The sequence below is a fragment of the Carettochelys insculpta genome, chromosome 13 (genome assembly GCF_033958435.1).
Source record: "Carettochelys insculpta isolate YL-2023 chromosome 13, ASM3395843v1, whole genome shotgun sequence".
Classification (NCBI taxonomy): Eukaryota; Metazoa; Chordata; order Testudines; family Carettochelyidae; genus Carettochelys; species Carettochelys insculpta.
In genome coordinates this window covers 22033027-22054494 of record NC_134149.1, presented here as the reverse complement: position 1 = coordinate 22054494, position 21468 = coordinate 22033027, and the positions used below count along the sequence as shown (strand labels likewise).

Genomic DNA, 21468 nt, shown 5'->3' with positions numbered 1-21468 from the left:
AGCAACAGAGAAGCTTCCTAGTGCAGCCATGGCTCCCTGTGGCCCAGTCAGAATCCTGGCTTTTTTCTAAGAACACCCTCCCAGCCACATTTCTGACTTCTCCACGAGCCTTTGAATGTTCCCCTCCCATGCCAGCTGTATCTTCCCTCCTTGCATATACATGCATACACACACCATGCCTGCACACACGCAGAAGCATCTGTCTCTAGTCAGTTTATGGGAGGGGCAGTGATGGTAGTTCTCCTGCCCCACTACAGTCTTGCACAAGCTGCCCATATCCCTTCCTATTTCTTTAGTATCCAGCTGGCTCCTGCACTGGGTCAACAGCACCCGGAAGCAGCGTCTATCCCTATCTAGCAGGCAGTATTACACCTTGCTGCCCCTCTTTGGGGAGGGGGATGTAGGAACAGGAGAGCATGGGCACAAGGCATCCTGAGAATCTGCAGCCTTCTACTAAACTAGTATTTCCTCAAATAAACACCCCATCAACAGCTCGTACCATCTCTGTCGGTGATCTTGCAGGTCCTTTTCAATGGAGCAGGGTCATGGCAAGTCAATACCTGAACATGCCCCCACCGGGAAGATTGGTGTTGGTCAGGGATTCACTACATGTCCCTCTTCTGTTAGGAGCACTGAGACCTCTGCATGACATATCAAAGCATTTCTTAATCCAGCATCTGATGGAGAAGGAACCTGGGATTTCCCTGCTCCAGACACCAGCCTTAATCCTGCAAGGGCCAGGTCTCCTGTTCTCTGCACTAACAGAGCTGGCTTGCAGTCTTGAAGACCAACCATAGACTCTGCTGGCTGATCAAAAAGGGAGATGTTGTCAGGGCTTCTCAGGATCCTCTGCCTTGTCCTCCCACTCAGAGAACTCTGCTGGGGAAGGAAGAAATGATGGGGCTTCTTAGGGGAGGACCGATAACATGGCCAGTGAATCTCAGAGGCCAGGTGTCAGCAGCTCCTAATTTAATATCCTTCATCAATGCTGCAGGTAATTGCAGCAACATTTGCCTACTTCTGGCCTAGAGAGATAATGTTTAAAACTTGTTAGAATATCCTGTGTGAATATGGAAGGGGAAAATCGGGCTTATGGGTAAAGAGGTGTGAGTTGGGTTAGTGCTTATTCAGAGGAAGGAGTGTTATTCCTGACGTGGAAGTAGCACTGACTAGGGCACTTACATGTTACTAGTCCCAGTCCCAAGCCTGGCATGTCTCCTTCCCTTGCTAGGCCAGCATAAGAGGTAGCACTAATTTTTCAGCTGAGTGAAGATTCTGCTCTCTCATTGCAGATTCCGGTTTCATCAGCTATCCTCCCATCTCTACGTCTCACACGCCCTGGGTGACGACAGTGGACAAGGGCACAAGCAGTTCCAGCAGCAGCCACTGGGAGTACTCCGGCTCAAGGCGGGAGCGAGAGAGGGAACGGGAAAGAGAACGGGAGAGGGACCGAGACCGAACTCCAACCACCAGTGAATACAACAAGTAAGCGCCATATTCCATGTGTCACTGCTGTAGCCTCCTAGGGATGAGCCAAACTCTGCCAGATGAGAGCATGGAAGCTGTTGTCAAAAGACTCAGTGTCCGCACATCACCACCTGGGAGGAGACAGCCCTAATCAGTGGCTAGAGCACAAAACAGAGAGGACAGCTGGGTTCTTGGCTGTTGACTTGTTATGCAGTCACGATCTCTATGCCTGTTTTTTCTGCTTGTAAAATAGGGCTAATGACAAGTTATATGCCCACCTTTTTGGAAGGTGCTTTGGGTCAAGATCCAAGCAAATGCTAGGTACCCTTAATTATGATTGTGCAGTTTCAAGGAGAACAGTTGAAAAGCTTCTAAATGTAAACATAATTGTGAAGGGAATTTGCCCCCTTTTGCTCAGCCCCAAGGTCTGAAAGCTTATGGGGTAAGGAGGACTGTTCGCCATGAACAAGGTGTGCAAGTGTACACCGTGAAGGACAGTGGGCATTTCTCTGGAGAGAGCTACCTTACTGGGAACCAGTAGTGGTCTGAGAGCTTAGCGGAAGAGGCTGCAAAGCAGACACAGAAAAGACTAAATGAAAGAACCCCAAGCAATGCAAATGCTTTGGACTTTCCACCATACAACTCTGATGCTATTGTCCTTACAAGCACTGTCAATATTTTTAGAAGTGTCAGTCTCAGCAGTGCCAGTAGTTGCTGAAAACATGAGCAAAATTGATGTATATGTCTGGCAAATTGTGCTCCTTGTTCTGGGAACCTCCAGGCTTTTGAACTGGGCAAACAAGGTAGTTCCTTGTAACAAAGAGCTGTTTTTAAAAAGGCATTAGGCATTTTGGAAGGTGATCAATCAGGGAAGGCATGAAGGTGTTAACATACTGGAATTGGAAAGGCATATGTAATTCTGGGGACAAGAATCATGTGCTCTGCTTAGCAGTCCAGGCATCTTGCGAGCATTTTTACCTGCTGTAGAGTATGTTAGAAATTAAAGTTCTTAGATGGTATGCACCAGATGGGGCAGGCCACAGAAATCAGTTAAGTGCTTCTGAGGCAATAGTTCCCTGATAACACACCTTTCTCTGATTCTGATTGCTTATACTTTGGAAATTTTCTTCCATAACTTGTTTCTATAGCTCTCAGAACAGCATTTCAGCCATTTTCCCCCAAATGTTTTGAATATGCAATTCTATATAGAAGAGGGTGAGAGATGGGGTGCAGATCATGAGGTCTTTGTGTGAAATGTACAGTTTTCTTGAGCCTGTGTATGTGTTTATACATCGTGTGTAAATAAATAAAAACAGACTCATGTGACATGCCAGATGCTCCATGACTTGTATAATGTTAATGTAATCTGAACAAGAGTGAAGATGTGTACAAGGACCATGTTTCTGGGCCACTTTGGTCATTTTCTTCAAGTTCATGGAAAATGTAGAAAAAAACTGAAGTGCTGCAGAATATGTTACAATGTGTTCTACAGAGCCCTCCTGGGCAAAGGAGAGGACCTCTGCCACATACCCATATGTAAGAATACTTAGGTTCTTACACTACCTCAGAGTAATGCTAAACTATTCTAGTTAGGCTTAAATCTCATTCCTCTTGACTATAAGTGGTTGTGGTGCATTGTGGGAGGCCCATGGATGGGAGTAGGAATTTTTTTTTTAAGATATTTGCATTGAAGTTGTGTGAATATTTATTCAAACTTGTGATTTGTATCTGAACTCAAGTGTTGCTTCTGAGCTAGGATAAGGAAGAAAATGCTGACCTTCTGAACTTGCAAAGGTTTTTCTTTTCAATACCTGTTCTGCTTGTGCTAGTGGAGAATTCCAGACTAAGTCAACATTGCACTTTACCAAGAGGTGATGTTTCTCTTGGGATGTGGAGGTCTGCATACAGGCCAGGTGGTGAGGAGATGAGGCCCTCTGAGACCCTGGAATTTCACAGGCTTCATGAACATAGCTCATGATGTATTAAAGAGCAGGCTCAATTGCTGATCAGTAGCATCATTCCCCCACAGCTTCCCCACCTCACTGCATGTTTGTCTCTCTCCCCCTAAAGTGATGATGAGCGATATCGCTACTACAGTCGAGAGCGAAGCTATGATTTTGAGCGGGATTACCGCAGGAGTAGAGATCGGAGCAGGGAGCGTGAGGATCGCCACCGGGAACGCAGGCACAGAGAAAAGGAGGAGAGCAGTAAACATAAGTCTTCAAGACGGTAAGATAATGTGTTGGTGGAGAAGGCTCTTTAAGTGATATCCACAGCAGCCCTGACCCTGCTCCATTCTGGCATTGTTTGTGCCTCTGATGTTGGTCCAATATCTGATGCTTCAGAGAGGCAAAATCCCCATGAGTAGTGCGTATGGCCAGAGATTCAGAGCTATCCATGATAGTGAAGTTTCCTTTGTATTCACGTTGTACATTCTGGTGAACCAAGGCTCGCTATAAGGATCTGTTATAGTGCCTTCTGTATGTCCTCTCTTCTCTTCTCTCCCACCCACATCCCCCACTCCACCATTGGTTCCCAGTAGACAGATTGCTGGCTATGGACTATGTACTAGGAGACTCCAATTTTCCATGAAAAAAGAATGTCAGACTCAAAAGAGGAAGGGGAAATTCAGATGTGCACTGCTGAAATAATGGACCTTTCTGCTGCAAGTCACTGCGTCTTTCAGTATGTCTCTCCCTTTTCCCCCAAAATTGAGATAGTGGTGCTCTGATAGAGAAGCTTGGGGAGCAAATCAAGGGTGTTCGTGAATTTTGGCTACTTCAGTACAAAACAGACTATTCCTTGAGCCAGTCCTTCCCAAAATAGCCAGCGTAAAGTCCAGCCTCTGCTGCATTAGAGTTAATAAGCTTGAGAATTTTAGGAGTTGCTCAGATACCGCAGTGATGGGCATCCTATTAACAATGTAGGTAGACCCGTACATCTAAGGGCATATCTACACTAGAGACTTAAGTTGATCTGTTACATCCACTTACAGCAACCACAGTAATTACTGCAGTAGCTCATGTCCACGCTGTCCTGTCTTTATGGTGTGCATTCCACTGACTTAAGAGGGGAGTGGGGACAGGCCACCACCACCCACCAGCTCTCCACTCCTTACTAGAAAGCATGTCAGTTGTCCAGGCTTCCAGACAAGAATCTGGGTGGTAGGTAGGCTCTAGCTGGAGCCTGGTACCTGTAACCTGGGGTGACAGCTAGAGCTCTGAATGACTTTCAGTTGTTAAACTGACAAGAATGACAACCCACTACATCACCCTAACTACACCAGCATAAGCCCTGCATCTCTCATGGAGGTGTAGTAGGGCACTTATATTGGAGGAAACTAGACTGCAGTGTGTACACTTACATAATTAGGTTGACATAAGCTGCCTTACATCAACCTAACTGTAGTGTAGACCAGACCTTAGTGTTTCAGGCTGGTTCTCTGGAGGAGGGACAGTGATCTTAGACTTAGGTCCGCCTGTGCATCTGGGCACATTGGGCAACAAGTGTTCACCAGCGATTTTGGTCAGCTGCAAATAATTCCGCTTCCTCCCATGATATACCAATGTTTAAGTCTTCCTTAAATGTGGTGCGCCAGGTCTGGAGTGGCCTGCCTCTCTTCCTTCTTCCCTCTCCCGGTATCCATCTCATTGCAGTCTTTGGGTGCAGTTGATCTGGCAGACGCAGAATGTGTCCAGCAAACCGCACTCTGCGCTCTGTCACGATATCCTGCAGTGCCCGTGACCCGCATCTTTGTAGTATCTCCTCATTGGTAACACGATCGCGGTAGGTGACACCCAGGATGTTTCATAAGCAACGTTGGTGGAATACATTGGGCTTGCGTGCTGCTTTTGACGTTATTTTCCACATTTCGCTAGTGTAAATGGCAACTGGCATGACGATGGTGTTATACAGTCAAACTTTTGTTGCAATGTCGATTGTTGGTGCAGACCAAATTGGGCGCAGTCTTTAGAACACTGCTGATGCCTTACCAATTCTGCAGTTAACATCTGCCTCGACACCTCCGTCGTTAGTGCTGCTAAGATAGGTGAACTGCTGTACTACTTCTATGGGTTGGCGTCTGACTACTAGTGGTGTGTTTGAGTGTTCCCAACCTGCATCAACTTTGTTTTATCACTATTTATCCTCAGCCCAATTTTGCCGGCTTCTGCTTCCAAATTTGTTGTCATGCCTTGCAAGCATTCGCTCGTTTCTGCTAGCAGTGCAATATCATCTGCAAAGTCCAGATCCATGAGTCAACACTGATCTTTCCATGAGATACCTAGATGTGCATCGCTCATCGCCCTTCTCATGATGAAGTCCACCGCCAGAAGGAACAAGAATGGGGACAGGATGCACCCTTGACGCACTCTGGAGTCGATGTTGAAGAAATCTGTCATCCCATTATCGGTCCTCACGCAGCAACTAGAGTTTAGATAAAGATTTTGGAAGATGTTGACGTAGTGTTGTGGGATGCCATATGTTCGCACTATGTTCCATAATGATTCTCTATGAACGCTGTCAAACGCCTTTTTAAAGTCGATGTAGCTAATTAACAGCGGCCGTTGGAACTCGATACTTTGTTCGATGATGCTGCACAACATGAAGATCTGTTCACTACACGATCGTCCGCAGCGAAATCCGGCTTGTTCTTCACGCAGTGTGTTATCCACCATGCTCTGCAACCTCCTGAGTAGGACGATGCAGAAGACCTTTGCTGGGACCGAAAGGAGCATGATACCTCTCCAATTGTTACAATCAGTGACATTCCCCTTCTTTGGTAACTTGACAATCATTCCCTTCCTCCACTCGCCTGGGACGCACTCTGTTCTCCAACATTCATTCAACAGCCTTGTCAATTCCTGCACCACAGAGTTTCCACCATACTTCAATAGTTCAGCTGCAATTTGGTCTAGGCCAGCAGCCTTGTTGTTCTTTAGCACCTTTATTGCTCTGTGTTTCCTCAGTCATGACCATGTCTAGGTCTGCTTCCAGCTTGTCAGGGAGATTGAAGTTACTGAAGTCGTAGGTTGTGGTTGGGTTCAGTTGATTCAGTGTTTCTTTGAAGTGTTCTGCCCAGCATGCATCTTGCTCTTCTTTACTGAGTAAGATCTTCCCATTCTTGTCTTTGATGGGAACGTTGCTATTGCTTCTTGCTCCTTTTAACTCCTGGACAATACGATATAGTGTCTTGGTGTCGCATCTCTTTGCTGCCTCTTGTGCTTCAGCACCTTTACGTTCTAACCATTCTTTCTTGTCAGCGTGATAGCTTTTCTTGACTCTACGATCCAGCAGCTGGTACTTCGCCATAGCTTCCGCTTTCTCACCTGGCAACTTTGCCTGAGCTCTTTGCCTCTTCGCAACCTTACGTTCATCAATCAACTACCAGGTCCTGTCTTGTATCCAGTATTCTTTTTGTGTGCCTCTCCTTCGACCAATCATCTCTTCTGCGATCTCAGTCACTGCTCTTTTGAACTGCATCCACTGGTCTTCGAGTGAAGTTTCATGTTGCATTTGTTGAAATCGGTTTAAGTTTGTTTGTACTGTTCAGCTATGGCTTGGTCTCTTAACTTTTCAACTGCATAGGGCCAAGCTGCTTGCCGGTCTTGTTTTCTTTTAAGGCAAAGATGGAGCGATGCCATCAAAAGATGGTGGTCTGACCCAACATCAGGTCCACGGTGTACTCTCACATCTAGTAGAGCTGGTCGCCATCGTTTGCTGATGCAGAAATAGTCTATTTCGTTGTTAGTGGTACCATCAGGTGACCGCCATGTATTCTTGTGTGCGAAATAGGTGTTTCCAATGCACAAGTTGTTCATGCTACAGAATAGTAGTAAGTGCTCTCCATTGTCGCTCGTTTGCATTGACAATCTGTACGGGCCAATCACATGTTCCCATCCCTGTCTTCTGTTATCTATTTGCGCGTTCATATCACCCATGAGTAACTTGATGTCATGACTGGGGACATCACTGATGGTGTCTTGTAACAGATCATAAAACACGTCTTTTTTTCAGCTTCGTCAGCGTCCTCGGTTGGTGCATACACTTGGATGATTGTAGTTTGCACATGCGTTGACTTGAATCTCGCTGTGATAATACAGTCGTTCACTGGCTTCCATCCAACCAATGCCCGTAATGCTTCCTTACTTAATATCAGGCCTACGCCGTGTATATGCTGACTATCGTTCCCTGAATAAAGAGTGGTTTTCCCATCACTAACTAGCCTATTACTTCCTGTCCATCTCATCTCTCTAGTGCCTAAGGTGTTCGTTTGATAACTGTCAAATTCACAAAGTAATTGCTCTAGCTTTCCCCATTGGTATAAGGTCCTTACCTTCCATGTTTTGTTGTGGTTTTGGCACTTAAAATCGAGCTCTACATCGGGTACTGAACTTCCTTTCAGCTTTCATCCAGCACCGTCATAAAAAAAGAGTCGATACCTTCGCGCAGAGTTAATTTTTGTTTGTTGTGTCTGGTTGCACTTGTTGTTTCTGTAGCAATTGGTAGGTTTTACAGGATCGAGTTGCTAGGCCAACGCCCAACCTTCCTCCTTTTTCATCCGGGCTTAGGACCGGCAATGGTGGAGTTGACATAAGCTGCCTTACATCAACCTAACTGTAGTGTAGACCAGACCTTAGTGTTTCAGGCTGGTTCTCTGGAGGAGGGACAGTGATACCTTCCTTCTATATAGTTGATGCATTTGATCTGAAAGTTGAATCAGAAAAACCTAGCTGGAGCCAGGCAGCAAAATGCTGTTCTCATCTTTCAGGATGCACATGAATTTTTACCAGAGGCCCTGACTTCTCTCGGTGTAAAGGAAGGGCTAGAATCACACCAAAGGGTGGGAGCCACAATGAAAACCAGATGGAAAACAAACGGAAGCTGGTGCTGTTTTAATAACAATACTCCTGATGCCCAAGAGATTTGATGATGCAGTAGACATACAGGAAATGGTTTGGCTATACAGACAGAGTTGACTCAGCTGAAATGATGCCAAAAGCAATTAGAGTACTTAGATAGGGAATTAAGCAAAAGAGTGCCAGATGGCAATGAAACACAGAGATGGATCTTCCTCTTGCTCTCAAGCTGATGTAGGTTCAGTTTCTGGCTCAGCCATTAATATGTTAGGTGACTTTGGCCCAGGAATCTCATCTGTCTCCTGGGGAGCTGGGAGGTGTAACTCCTTGGAGGGAGGGTATTCAGTTATCAACATGCCAGTACCAGTTTATTTTTATGATGATGGAACCAGGGTTAAAGCAGTTTAGAAACTGAGTTGCAGCCTTGGGCTTTGTACACGGGGCCTCAGTATTCAGCGAGAGGTGCACTCTCACCCCTGTGTTTTGGGAATGCCACTTGGAAAAACAGTCTTACTTAGACACACTTACCTAAACAAATGCTGCATATATGGTGTGGGTATCTATGGGATAAACAGCATTTATGCTTTCCTGGGAGCTCCTCATTTGCACTTTGTCTCCTATGAAACCTGCTGTACGGTTTGTCTGTTCTGCACCCCTGGAGGAACTGCAGTGCTCATTTTCTGTTCTTGAAAACAAAGCTTGGTAGCAAAATCTTTCCACATTTGGGAAGCAGGAGAGACCCTTCCCACCCAGTCCTGTGGCTTGAGACCTAGGATGGGGACATTTCAGTCCTGGTTTAACCTTTGCAGAGGTAGAATTGGTCAGTGTGTCGTTTCAGGACACCAGCAGTTCTTTGTCCCTGCCAGACTCTCCTTTTCCACCTAGGTAAGCCATAAGGCAGAGGTCTGCAACCAAAATAGTGAAAAGAGCCATTTCTTCCAAATTTAGTTACAAAATCAACTTCAAAAATATGACTACTTTTTGTAACCCCCTACGCACAATGATTTGTACCAGATGTAAAGTTTGTTACTTTCACCCCGGATTGGGGCGCAAATGAGGACAAGGAAAATGCTGCACCTGGGGATAGGCTTTTAAGCGGGAGGGAGAAATGTTCACATCAACCCTTCATGCTTCCATCCTCCCCATCCCCAGGTTCTACCTCCATGGCCCACAAACCCACCCCACATTCCCAGGCTTAACGCCCTCTCAGCCCCAAACCCTAACCCCTTCTACCTCTTAGTTCCTGCATCTATCTCTGTCAAAGATGTGGCACATACAAGTTACAATGATGCACCTTGGAGACAGGATTTATCAGCACTCACATGGGCCACTCTACATGACTCCCTCATGGTTTTGATGTTCAAGTAACAAGAGCAGCCCAAACAAGGGCTGATAAAACCTTTCCATGGCATCATGGGGGGAGGGGGTGTGGGTGTGTGTGTAATCGTTTATTCTACATCACAAATGTGTTGCCATGTTTTGTCAGAGGTAGAATTGAACTACTTTGGCCATTGATCAGACTGACACTTTATTCTGGTTTCTCTGTTCCTTCCTCCTTCTTGCAGTAAGCAGCATGAGAGTGAAGAGGGTGAAAGCCACCGGCGGCACAAGCACAAAAAGAACAAGCGCAGCAAAGAGGAGAAAGAGGCCAGCGATGAGGGTGTTGCAGAGGGAGATGAACAAGATGCTAAGGAGTGATGGCCCCCAGCTTCCATTAGGAGGGATTTGCTCCTTTGCAAGCAGCGTGGCATCTAACTATTTTCCAAGGGAAGTCAAGATGACTCTGATGGCCAAGTATTGAAATTCAATGTGACAGCTCAAGAATTAAGGCTCAACACAAAGTTAAACTTGGGTATGAGACAACTATGGCAGTAATAGTATATACAGCACCGAACTACTCTTCTTGTAAACCTCCCTAGGAGAACTTTATTGTATCAGATCCTATGGTTTCTGATGAAAGACAGCTTCAGCTGATATGAACATATTTAGGTGATAGGGTTTTTTTGTGCAGCCGTCATTCCCTTTTTAAAAAAGTAGGACAGTAACTGCAACTTGAACTTTATTGTCCAAAGAAAAGTGTGATTTAGGTCCTGGATGAGCCATCTTAGAATCTGGCTTTTGTTAGTGGAAGTCTCATCCCGCAAATCCATTTCCTTATACCTACAAAAGACTGACTGTCTTCCATGGCAGGATTAGCAGCATGTGGAAAGGAACTACATTAAGGGGCTGTCATTGGAATCTGCTTTGATCTAATGGCTTTTTAAAAGGTAGGGTACTTGACCCAGCTTTTTTTTTTTTTTTTTTTTTTTTTTTAAATCTAGTGCAAATATAGTTCTACCACATGTTACACCTGCAAATGGAAAGTCGGATTCAGGGGAAGACTGCGATGACAGCATGAGTTTCTTTCTTTTTAATTACTTTTGGATTATTTTTTGGTAACCATTGAGATTAATCTGCCACTTTAAGGAACATGAACCCACATCCAGCAATTTGACATGGTTGGGTTTACTTATTTATATTCAACATCACCAGTACACTTGTGCAATGCATTTTGCCTTCCAATAGATCTCAGAATAAATGCAATCAAATTCCATGCTCTGATTTAGGATTTTCTTTTTTTAAAAACAGTGAATCTGCTCAGTGGAAAATGAGGTATGTTGTGTATACGAGGTTCTTAAGCAGAATACTGCACTTGTTTGTGTGACTCCAAGTATCTTTTAAATATCTTCCATGTGTATGAATGATACTTAATCTTTAAGTCCTTCCCTAAACTAAGATGGTTCTGAAATTTTACATATTTTTTGTACTGTAATCATGCAAGTCTGAGTGTTGTGTGAAGCTTACAACCTTTGAAACTTAAGCCAGTATAGCATGATATCAGTTTGTATGCCATGACACTGCATTTGATGGGTTATTAACTCCAAAACCTGTGGGAAGCAGAATAAAAGCAATTTTTTTTTGTAAATATGGGTTTTAAAACATTTCCATTGCCTTGAACACCACGAGGATGTGCAGTGCATTCGCAAAGCATCTGCAGAGGGGGAAAAAGACCTCTATTCAGTGTGTTTACTCCCTTTTTCAATGCTCTCTGCACCCACCCCTCCATCTTTAACAAAATAAGTTGACTCTGATAATGAGATCTGTGGAGTATTTCATATTATCATGTAAGAGTCAGACCAGATCCATAGTGATTAGCTGTTGGGGTGGCATCTGCAAGGAATTAGTGGTATCTGTCTACTTCATGTATAAGGGGCCAGATTGGCAGAGCAGCCCAGCACTTGAGCTCTAACATTCTAAAATAAGCAGTGCAAGGACTGCTTTGTAGTGGCACTGCTCTGGCCCCCCAGCAGGAGCTTCATTAGCTGCACATCCAAAGTTGCTTAGTTTTCACACAGTGTACAATGTTGCAGAGGGTGGGGATGGTAACTCTTAAGTAAGGTGACCAGCAGCCTCAGTTTTATAGGAACATCCCTGATACGTAAGGCTTTTTCTTATCTATCCACCTCCCACTCAGTCTGTTTTTGTGCTTTCTCTCTGATCACCCTATCATCAGGCCTACTTTCAGCTAAAGTGACAGGGAAGAGCAACCCAAAGGGAACTCTTACCTGCCACTCTCCCATAAAGAGGTTGGATGCTTTACAAATCTAAATGGGGTGGTAGAGATATTATGGACGCTAGTCAAGGTTCAGCAAAGAAACAGGCCAGTGCTAGAGAAGATATGGTTTGTATGTGAGCATTTTTAAGGAGCTTTGCAGAATCCCAGCTTCCTGGCAACAGTGGTTTAACTATTTCTCACAAGTGTATGCAATTTCCACTCCTGGTCATGCATCCCATTTTCAAACCCTCAGGTAAGAATAAGCATGTTCTAGTTATTTTAGAATAACCTGAGGGCTAAACAATTCAACATTAAGATGACTTTACAACATTCCTGTGGGCCATGCAAACAATAGGTAGGTACTAAGACTCCTTGGTGATCCTGAAGGCACCTTGAAATAAAATGAAGTAATGGTAAAAAAATCACACTGCCTTTTGCAGAATCCCCATCATGTAAAGACACATCCAGCTACTACAGCAGCCTGTCTGTTAACAAGAGACAAATGGTACAACAACAATGGATACTGCTTTAAGTTAGTAGTAATTAGGCTTTGAATTGTATTTAGTGTTGGTATGCGCCCACTTCACTGCACCCACACTGAAACATTTCCATTAGTAATCAATTTACAGAGAAGCAAAGGAAAACAATGCTGTTTGATAAGTTAGGATATTTACTTTATAGCTTGACAATCTGATACTGTATGTTGTAATCAGTGGAGAAGGTACCCAAAAAGCTACTCGAGTAAAAGTGCAGCTGCTTTCAGTTCTGGATAGTTGAGTTCAATAAAGATGTGGTGTTGTGTGTGTTTTTACACAAGTAGTTTTCCAGAGAGACAACAGTGACTTGCACTTAAGCACACTCCATACCCTACCCCACTGCAGCTCTGCCTTTACTCAAGTAACTTTTTGGGTATTTCCCCCACCTGGTTGTAATAGTTAAAGATTTAACTTTTTATAACCAGTGTTAATTTTGATCCTTTTGTAACTGCCCACAACAAACTTTACATAAAAATGCTTAAATCCATAATTTTGCACAGCTGAATTTAAAAATTGATTTTAAAACATTTAAACAGTTATGAATTACAAAAATAAGCCTCTTAATAATCTGATTTAAGCAGACATCAGTGCTTTGTATGGTCCAAGGTTCTGCTGATGTATCTTTGTATGGAAAGGGCGTGCTCCTGAAATTGTGCATTTCCTTCATTTCCAATGGAAGTTGGGTTAGTCATACTAGTTTTTTTTTTTCCATAGGCAGCTTGCTGATTTTTTTTATTCCAGCTGTTCATGCCAGGAAGGAGAGGCCCAGATGTCCATGTGGCCTAGCAAAACTGCTGTCCAAATCTGTACCACTGTTCTATCCCCTGAAGAAAGGAGCTTGCACGATAGAAGCTTTACTACAAATTACATCAAACTATGGCTCTTATTGGCTTTGTCCTTACATAAAACCTTATGCCACTAGCTAAAAGCAGGTTAAGTTGCTGGGTGTATAAATGATCAGTCAATCAAGGAGCAGAATTCTGATGTGCTATAATAGTTAACTTACAGGTAACCAGATGTCTCATGCAGGGCTGTGCTGAAGAGGATGATTTTTTTTAAAACAAAACACTCCAGCTCTTAATGGCACAGAGGGAGATGTAAAAAATGCACTTTTGATTTCTGCTGTGGTCCACACTGGACAGAATGAAACCTGCAGATAGCATAGTTAAGAGATTTCTGTTTTAACAGAAAACCTTCAATCATTTAATTCTAATCCCTGGTAGAAAGGTATGTACAAAATGTCATAGAGCTACTCTATTTTGCATTTTTCAAAAAACCCAAGTTAATGTCCAAGAGCTAGAATAGCTTTACACCTCAGGCTTTAAAATTCTACTATAGTTAGACTTGCAAGGATTTGATTAGTGTCTGTTTCACCACCATGCACACAAACTGACAGCCAGCAATAACTAATTTACAGATAAGAGAAAAATGCAGCCTGAGAACTGTGTAAATATACACAAAAGAACTGAGCAGTATGTTTGAGTCTAGGTCATCTGCCTGGGGCTCAGGGGTATTAGAGATTTCCTGGGATCTAGAACAGAGCATGGCTGATAAGTATCATCTTGTATATTTTGACATGAGGATGATGTGTTTGAACAGTTTATAAAATTTTTTTTAAAGCTTAATGCTTGTCATTATATGCTTCCCCCCCCAATTTCCTGCAACTGAAAAATTTAAAAGTGCTTTTAAAAAATGCTTAAGCATCTTACCTGTTGAAATTATTTAAAAATCAAATTTGGCCAAGCCTAACTCTACCACTCAAAGATGACAAGCCAAAATGGATACTCTCCTTTCACAGTGGTTGAAGTGTGGCTGGAGGTGGCAGTGTATATAATGTGGGCATATTAAGCTGTCCCCATTCTTAGCTACAGTGAGGGAGGGAAAGTGAATAAAAGAGTCAAAAACTATTCGACTACTGAGAAACTATCCAAGAAACAATGATATTACTTCTTGGGAGCAAGTGGGCCCATTATGTTTGGGCAGCCCATTTCCATGTGATAAAAGATGGTTTTAGTAAAATCACAAGACAAGGAGAGCAGAGCTGAGGAAGGGATAAAAAAACTCCATGTAACTTAAATGGCACAAGGATGGATATCTGCACAAATTATCACAGTGCATCAGTGCAAACAGGGATTCCTACACTTGATAACAAAAGAGCTGAACTACACATTACCCTTCTAGCTCAGAGAAATGTAACCACCACCAGTAATGAACTATTTTATCAGTTCACGTGTTTTGAATGGTGGTTTGTTTGTTTTTTTTTTTAAAAAAAAAAAAAAAGGCATAACCCAAGAACACCAGCTAAGCAGAGGTTTTTGCCCAGTTGTGAAGTTTTGCTCTTATTTTAGGAGGATAGAGAGGTTTTGGTTACAATCATTGCTTAGGGCAGGGTTAAAATAAGATTCAAAAGAAAAGAGACTGGCTCAAAACAGATGCACAGTTAAGATGGCCTACTGGAAAAATAACGGTCCCCACAACTCAAGAACTCTACGATGAAGCTAGTGGAAGAACTGCTACAATGTTGATTAAATTTTAGATTTATCAACAAGCTACATTCGCCTTCAGCCAGTTCTGGAAATGTATTCTTCAAACAGGAAGTGAAAGCTCTCTGCATAGTACACATCACATGCCAGGACTCCAGAGTTTCCTGGGTATGCTTGCCACCTGTTTTGCTAGCCCATCACTCGAATGTGCATCTGGTCCCAAAGAGGTTCATAAATCAAGTGAACGTAGATGTGGCTTTGATGTTTACACAAGACTTCCAGGCCAAGACACCACTGTAAGAGTGACTTTGTTCTTCTGCTCTTTCAGCATGGGAATTAGTGCAGAGTTGCTCATTCCTACAGCTGATACTCCGTTTACTGCCACTATTTCATCTCCGCACCTAGTAAGGCAAGAGGAAACTGCTGTCAGGATACAACTCAACTCATCATCCTCTGTAGTACAGAGATGCCTAGTGACTCTCACTGATCAAGATCCCTGTGTGCTACACAGTATACAAACCGGAGGCAGTCCTTCACTGAAGATCAGAGAGATAGCTGTGCTAGTCTTTATCTTCAAAAACAACAAGAAATCCTGTGGCACCTTATAAACTAACATTTTGGAGTATAAGCTTTCGTGGGCAAAGACCCACTTCATCAGATGCATTCCTTAGCCCCCTGCTCATGCATCTGATGGAAGCAGGTCTTCATGAAAAAGTTTACAAACCAAATCAATAGGACAAAGAGACTGTAGGGAAGAGATGTCCCACAGAGCTCATGTTAGTGCCATCCTTTGCTTTCTAATTTTTGGGGTGGAGATGCTGAAAGGAGATTAGTGAAACAGATCTAAGAAGGTAGAGGGGACAAGAGAAAGGAAAAGAGGCTTAAATCAAGTGTCTGAGGGAAGGGTGGCTGGGAGTTCAAGAAAAGAGCCAGCACAAGTGAAGCCAATCCAGAGGAAAACAAAGTCAGATGGGGTTTGCATGAAAATTTGTGTACAAAGGTCTCTGCTGCAGCTGCTAGTTTATTAGCTGAGAGGAAGTGCTCACATAGACCTCATGGAGGTTGCTGCCATGCCGATAGTTCTGAGTCTGTCTGGAGGGGAAGATACTGTAAAGGGAGTTCAGAGGGGAAGACAATCACAGAAGTTAAAGAAGGGAGAGAAAGGAAAGGCCATGCAGCCCATCTCTGAGTCAGAGTGTGTCCTAGCTTTAAACATCCCAAGCAACAGGACTCCCACCACACCCCTTGAGCGATTAGTAAGTCTCACTGTCTGGAAGTTTCTCCTGACACTCATCTTAACTATCCTCTTTATTTCATCCAGTTAATTCTAGTTATGCCATAATCACCTCTTGTGGTCTCCTAACTAATTCTTCTCCCACTTGGCAATTGCACCTTTCAAATGATGGAGAAAAATGTATTAAATCATTTAGAAGTCATTTGTAAGCCTGACTCTTCCATCCTAATTGTAGGTATGAAGACAGCTAGTTGTGTGGTTATTTATAACAGCTGGATAAAAAGGAACTTGAATAAATTACTAACGTTCAGTTAGATGGTTTAAAAAGAACTCCACAATAGCTCAATAACATTCTACAAACTACATTTAAGCCCAGTACTTCTGGAATGGACACACATAATGGAAGAATCATCATACATACTTCAGTCTTCTGTCACGAAAGGCAGGTGTCGCAGGCACAATAGTTTTAATGAAAAATGGCTGGTTTCCTTTGCCTTCTTCAAAGCCTCCAACAATGCTAAATCCCCAGCTTTCTGAGGTACTTTTATGAAGGACAATATCTTGACAGCAGTGAAGGTAACTGGAAAGATACACACACACAATTTATTCTTAAGCACCTGTTTTCCACCTAGAATTGCTGGATTAAAAATCTATTTTTTCTTGTGATGGGGGAGCCCTCAGATAACTGCAGTAACTCTTGGTTGCTTACCTGTATCTATTACAGGAGAAAGCTTTACCCCACCATGACTATTGCGATGACAGTGAAAAACTGGAGTCAGGGCTGTTAAGGGGTTATCTTACATCATTTATTTTAATACAAAATAATTGCAAGCAGTACTGCTGCAGCTCTTATAATTAAAATGGCTTCACATGTATTGCAGGTTTTGATAAAAATGGCCGCATTTAGCAGCCAGATATCACAGATGGAAAGCAAACGATGTCAGTTAGGTAAGGCAACCTTTAATCAGTTATAATCAGTCAGGGTTTGTTTGTGAAGGGGTTTCATGCAGGACATTTGATAAGCAGTACTGCACAATAAAGATACTATAGTCCTGTGAGCAATTATTCATGAAGAATATAATCCAAACATTTTGGGGTTCACCTGCTCAGTTTCTTATGTTTAATGTATTATTCTATCCAAAGCCAACCCTGCTTGCCAGCCTTCTTCAAAAGCTGACAAATACTAAAATCATTTCCTCTGTGGTTCACCGTTCAACAGAAAGGGAGAGCTCTGTCCTATACTACTACTACTACTACTTAACCCTTGTACTACGCATGAAGCATAGGTCATCTACAAGTCTCCTCCACTTCACTCCTGTCTTGGGACAAAAACTTCCATCTGGTTCCTGAAATACCCCAGTTGTTGTCCTTCAGTCTCAGTAGACCTTCTCCACGTTGTCCGAGGCCTTCCTTGGGATTCCATGTGAGAGCCTGACAGACTATGCTGGATGATGGTTTTCTAAGAGCGTGGCCTCACCATCCCCACTTTCTTCTCTTGATTTCAATATCAATTGATTCTTGTCCTGCTCCATTCCAAAAAGCTCCTCACTGGTGAGAAAGTCTCGCCGTTTGACGTGAAGAAGGACGTGCCTCAGGCATCTGAATGTCTGTAGCTTGTGATTTGAAGACTTTTTAGTACGCCAGGTCTCATGTCCATAAAAGAGCACACTCTTCACCTTTGTGTTGAAGAGCCGCAGTTTTGTCCTTGTGGATGTTATTTGTGAACTCCATACTAGTTATCAAAAAGGCGTGAGTAGAGTGCACCAATGCAGCGTGAGCAAACACAGCAGTCATAAATCAGCACTCCACAATAATCAATAATTAACTCTGGAACTCACTATACCCCAGGTTAACAGCAGCAAAAAATGGAGTAGCCATTTATATAGACAATAAAAACACTCACTGTTATGTTAAGGAGGATAACAATGAACATAGAAAATTAAACTTTCCTGCTTCAGAACATAAGCCATCCACTTACTGGGTAAAATTAACCCAGTATTACAGTGTAGTTGTCTTACAGCCTCATCTGCAGCATCTGGTACTGGCTATTGTCAGATGTAAAATGGTAGGCAACAGACGAGATGGCCATCTATCTGGTCCTGTAGGGTAACTCCTGTGCTTTTAATATTTCATACACAGCTTTGAAAATCAGAAAGAACCTGTTATTGCGAGTAGACTCGCCAGGACACCTGGGTTTTTTCCTACTCTATCTTCCAACCCAGTGTCCACTGGAGTCAAAATGGAGTCCTCATCTAAAAGGCTGCCTTTCTGGCAATTTTACAACAGCACAGAAACAAAGACAGAATTAAACATTACAGTTAATGTTTGAAATCAAGTTCACATTAAACAAGTTAAAAAGGAAGTCTCTAAATCTGAGGTCAAGCTCAGGTTATGAAAAATTACAAGTACCAGTTTATGCACTTCACAAGATGCACACAACATACAACCAGCATTGTCCCAGATTGAGGTGCGAGAGGTTTTTAAACCTGCAGAGAATAAGCATCCTTCAATACACCTCCCATAGAGTGTACAGAGTCAGTGGTGGTGAAGCAGATAGGTACAGGGTGAAGTGTGTCCCCTGATGTCTGGTGGGTCTTCAGTGGAAAGATATGTGGTCTGTCAGGGAAAGAACTGAATTACTTCCCTGACTCTGTCCCTCATCGGTGGTCTCATTCACTTGTCCTGGTACTGACTGTCCTGTGATGTGCTCACCCTAAATGCCTCTGAACCACATGATAGCACTGGATGCCATCAGCTGCCTCATGAGCCAGGCATAGCCGTGATCAACTCTGCATGCTCTCAGCACTGGCTCATTGTGGGAGTCCCACACACTCAGGGTTCCCGCAGTCAGGGCATGAATCTGGACCTCACAGCCCTGGTCTCTCAGGGCATCCACCAGCGGAGTATATTTCTCCACCTTCTGAGATCAAGCCCAAGGGAAGGATGGAGTCCTGTTCTCAAAGGGCTCTGTAACATCCATCAAAATGACTTTATTCTGCTCCTTGTTGGTCATAACGACATCATGTGTAGCAGGCTGCCCATTCTAAGCATGGAAGAGTCAATGCTGATCCTCCCCCGGCTCAGCAGCATGGCTTTGACCAAACGGTCCTGGGTGGCAATGTGGTGGAGCTGCCAAGCCCTGGAGGGGTCTAGTAATTCCCCATGTCCTGTGTTGTATCTCATTGGTGAAGCTGCACTTCCTGCACCACTTGTCCTGGTCCCCAAGGCAGACAACTCCATTGAGGGGAATGCAGTTGATCTGGCCCTGGTGGAAAAATTGCCAGTCAGCGAACCAAGTGAAGCTGCCTCTGGAGAGGAACTGGTCTTTGGCATCCCACTTGCTGGTCATCTCAAACACCTCTCCCTAGTCCAGCTTCTGCTTAAGGTTCTCAGCGTAGTGACAGAACCATCATCACACCGATAATCAGACTGATGCTAGCTATTCTTTCTAGCATCAGTCCAACAATCAGGGTGGCGATGGTGCTAAAAAGGCAAGCCAACAAATTACATTCAATACAAATAAGCTACAAGTCCAAATATAACAATGAAGAGTAGAACATTTAAGCACTGTGGACAGCGTTACTGAAAGTTGGAGTTGCTCCTACCTGGAGCAAGGGATTGGACTAGATGACCTCTTGAGGTCTCTTCCAACCCTCATCATCTATGATTTTATGAAAAGGATTGAATATACCAGTAAGCCTTTGAGCATAACCTCTTCTGACTCTGCTCTTCCAGCACCAAACAACAAATATGTGGCTTTCCTCAACAAACCAGAACACAAGACAATAATAAGCATAAGAGCTATTTTCTGGATTAAGCATTTACCTGAATGAACACAAACCATGGGGCTAGCAATAAGCTTTAGATTTTCACACTGGATTTCAAAACACAGCTTTCAGAGAATATTTTAAGAGATTTATATTCAGTGGTGGGTCAAAAGTTTTCCTGAGAAAGTTAAACAAAAACAGAAAACCCACAAATGTGCGGTATATAAAAGCCAGGATACCAAAAGCATCTGATCACCAACATTTAGCTGTACAGGGCAATGAGGAGCTTAACACTGATCTGCAAGAGGTTTGTTTTTCCTCAGCGATTTAGTGAAATTATAGTACACAGAGCCAACTAGTCATTGGCCACCACACTTTAGGCAACTGGAAAATTAGTGAGGAGCTGCCAGGAAAGAATTACCATTCATATTATTTGGAACAATGACATTAACATTGGCAGACCACAAAATAAAAGTTATGCCACATGCCTCTCAGACTATATCCGAATACCTGAGCACACAAAACATGTTAGCAGCTGGTTGTGCTAATATGCTGTTGTTGGTTGATGCCAGAACACAGTTCAAAACAATAGAAGGTGATTATTCTCTGCCTCTGCTTCACTACTTTGAGGGTGCTTCTGACATCATGACTCTCCCCCTCAGTGGGAAAAGCTGAAAATCTCTGCACAGGGTCCTATGAGGACACTATACAGCCCACACTACTTTTTAAAATTAGAACACATGTTTATTATCTTAAATTTGGCAAATTTAATCATGACCTCAGCTCAGGTCCTCAGCCAGTTAAGGTAAGTGAAACTGAACATTAAATATATATCAGGCAAGGTACTTGATGGATACTAGCTCTGAGGCCTATACTTAAAACAAAAGCAAATGACTGGAGCACTAAGAGTGGCATAATGGAAATGGAATTTAGGGAAGTCTCTGGAGGCAGGAAGTCTTTTGACAGAACACTCTTCACCTTCTCCAGCATGGGCCATGAGAAGTAAATAAGTGGTTGGGCCAGCTGTATTGTGACTGCAGGGAAAGAGTGGCCCCTATAAGGAAATCCGAACTGCAGTAAATGGAAGAGATTTGGGGGTTAAATCCCAGCTTCCTACATGAAGATGATGAGTTAATAAGGTGTAGCTGAGACTAGTCTTAGAACTTTAAAAAAAGGCAGAGTCCTTCTGAGAAAACAGTCCAAGATTCTATTGACAAGAAGCTCAGACACAGTGCTATAGAGACAAAAGAACTGCCTCCTGTGTTTTGTTGTTTGGAGTTTACAAAACAGTAAATGGCATGAAAGGAAGAGAGCCGCAGGCTTTCTTGATTTCTGTTACTTTGGTTTCCACCAGCAACACCTGTAAATAAGGGAGGGTTTTATTTAACCTGAATCTCATATAATTTCCCTGTCCAGCCACTCAAACATTACTTTTGCCACACTGCATGGGGTTCAACTCACTCCAAACTGACCTTTACCTGAGAAAGGTAAAGAGGAGCACCTGATATATATTTCCAGAAATTAAAAGC

General features: G+C 43.2%; 2 protein-coding genes across 4 annotated transcripts in view; one reads left to right on the top strand and one right to left on the bottom strand.

The window, feature by feature from the left end:
* Nucleotides 1-14547, top strand: part of LOC142020272 (uncharacterized) — a 44646-nt gene extending 30099 nt beyond the window's left edge. The window contains exons 14-16 of the mRNA XM_075007985.1: nucleotides 1293-1485; nucleotides 3538-3696; nucleotides 9890-14547. Coding sequence (XP_074864086.1) covers nucleotides 1293-1485; nucleotides 3538-3696; nucleotides 9890-10022 — 485 coding nt within the window. The 3' untranslated portion in view covers nucleotides 10023-14547. The remainder of the gene's footprint in view (nucleotides 1-1292; nucleotides 1486-3537; nucleotides 3697-9889) is intronic.
* Nucleotides 14548-14701: 154 nt separating this feature from the next.
* LOC142020271 (ligand of Numb protein X 2-like) overlaps nucleotides 14702-21468 on the bottom strand; it is a 41836-nt gene continuing 35069 nt past the window's right edge. For all 3 annotated transcript variants that reach the window (XM_075007981.1, XM_075007984.1, XM_075007983.1), the window contains exons 9-10: nucleotides 16594-16752; nucleotides 14702-15339 (exon numbers count right to left, since the gene is read on the bottom strand). In XM_075007981.1, the coding sequence (XP_074864082.1) occupies nucleotides 15204-15339; nucleotides 16594-16752 (295 nt within the window). In that variant the 3' untranslated portion in view covers nucleotides 14702-15203. The remainder of the gene's footprint in view (nucleotides 15340-16593; nucleotides 16753-21468) is intronic.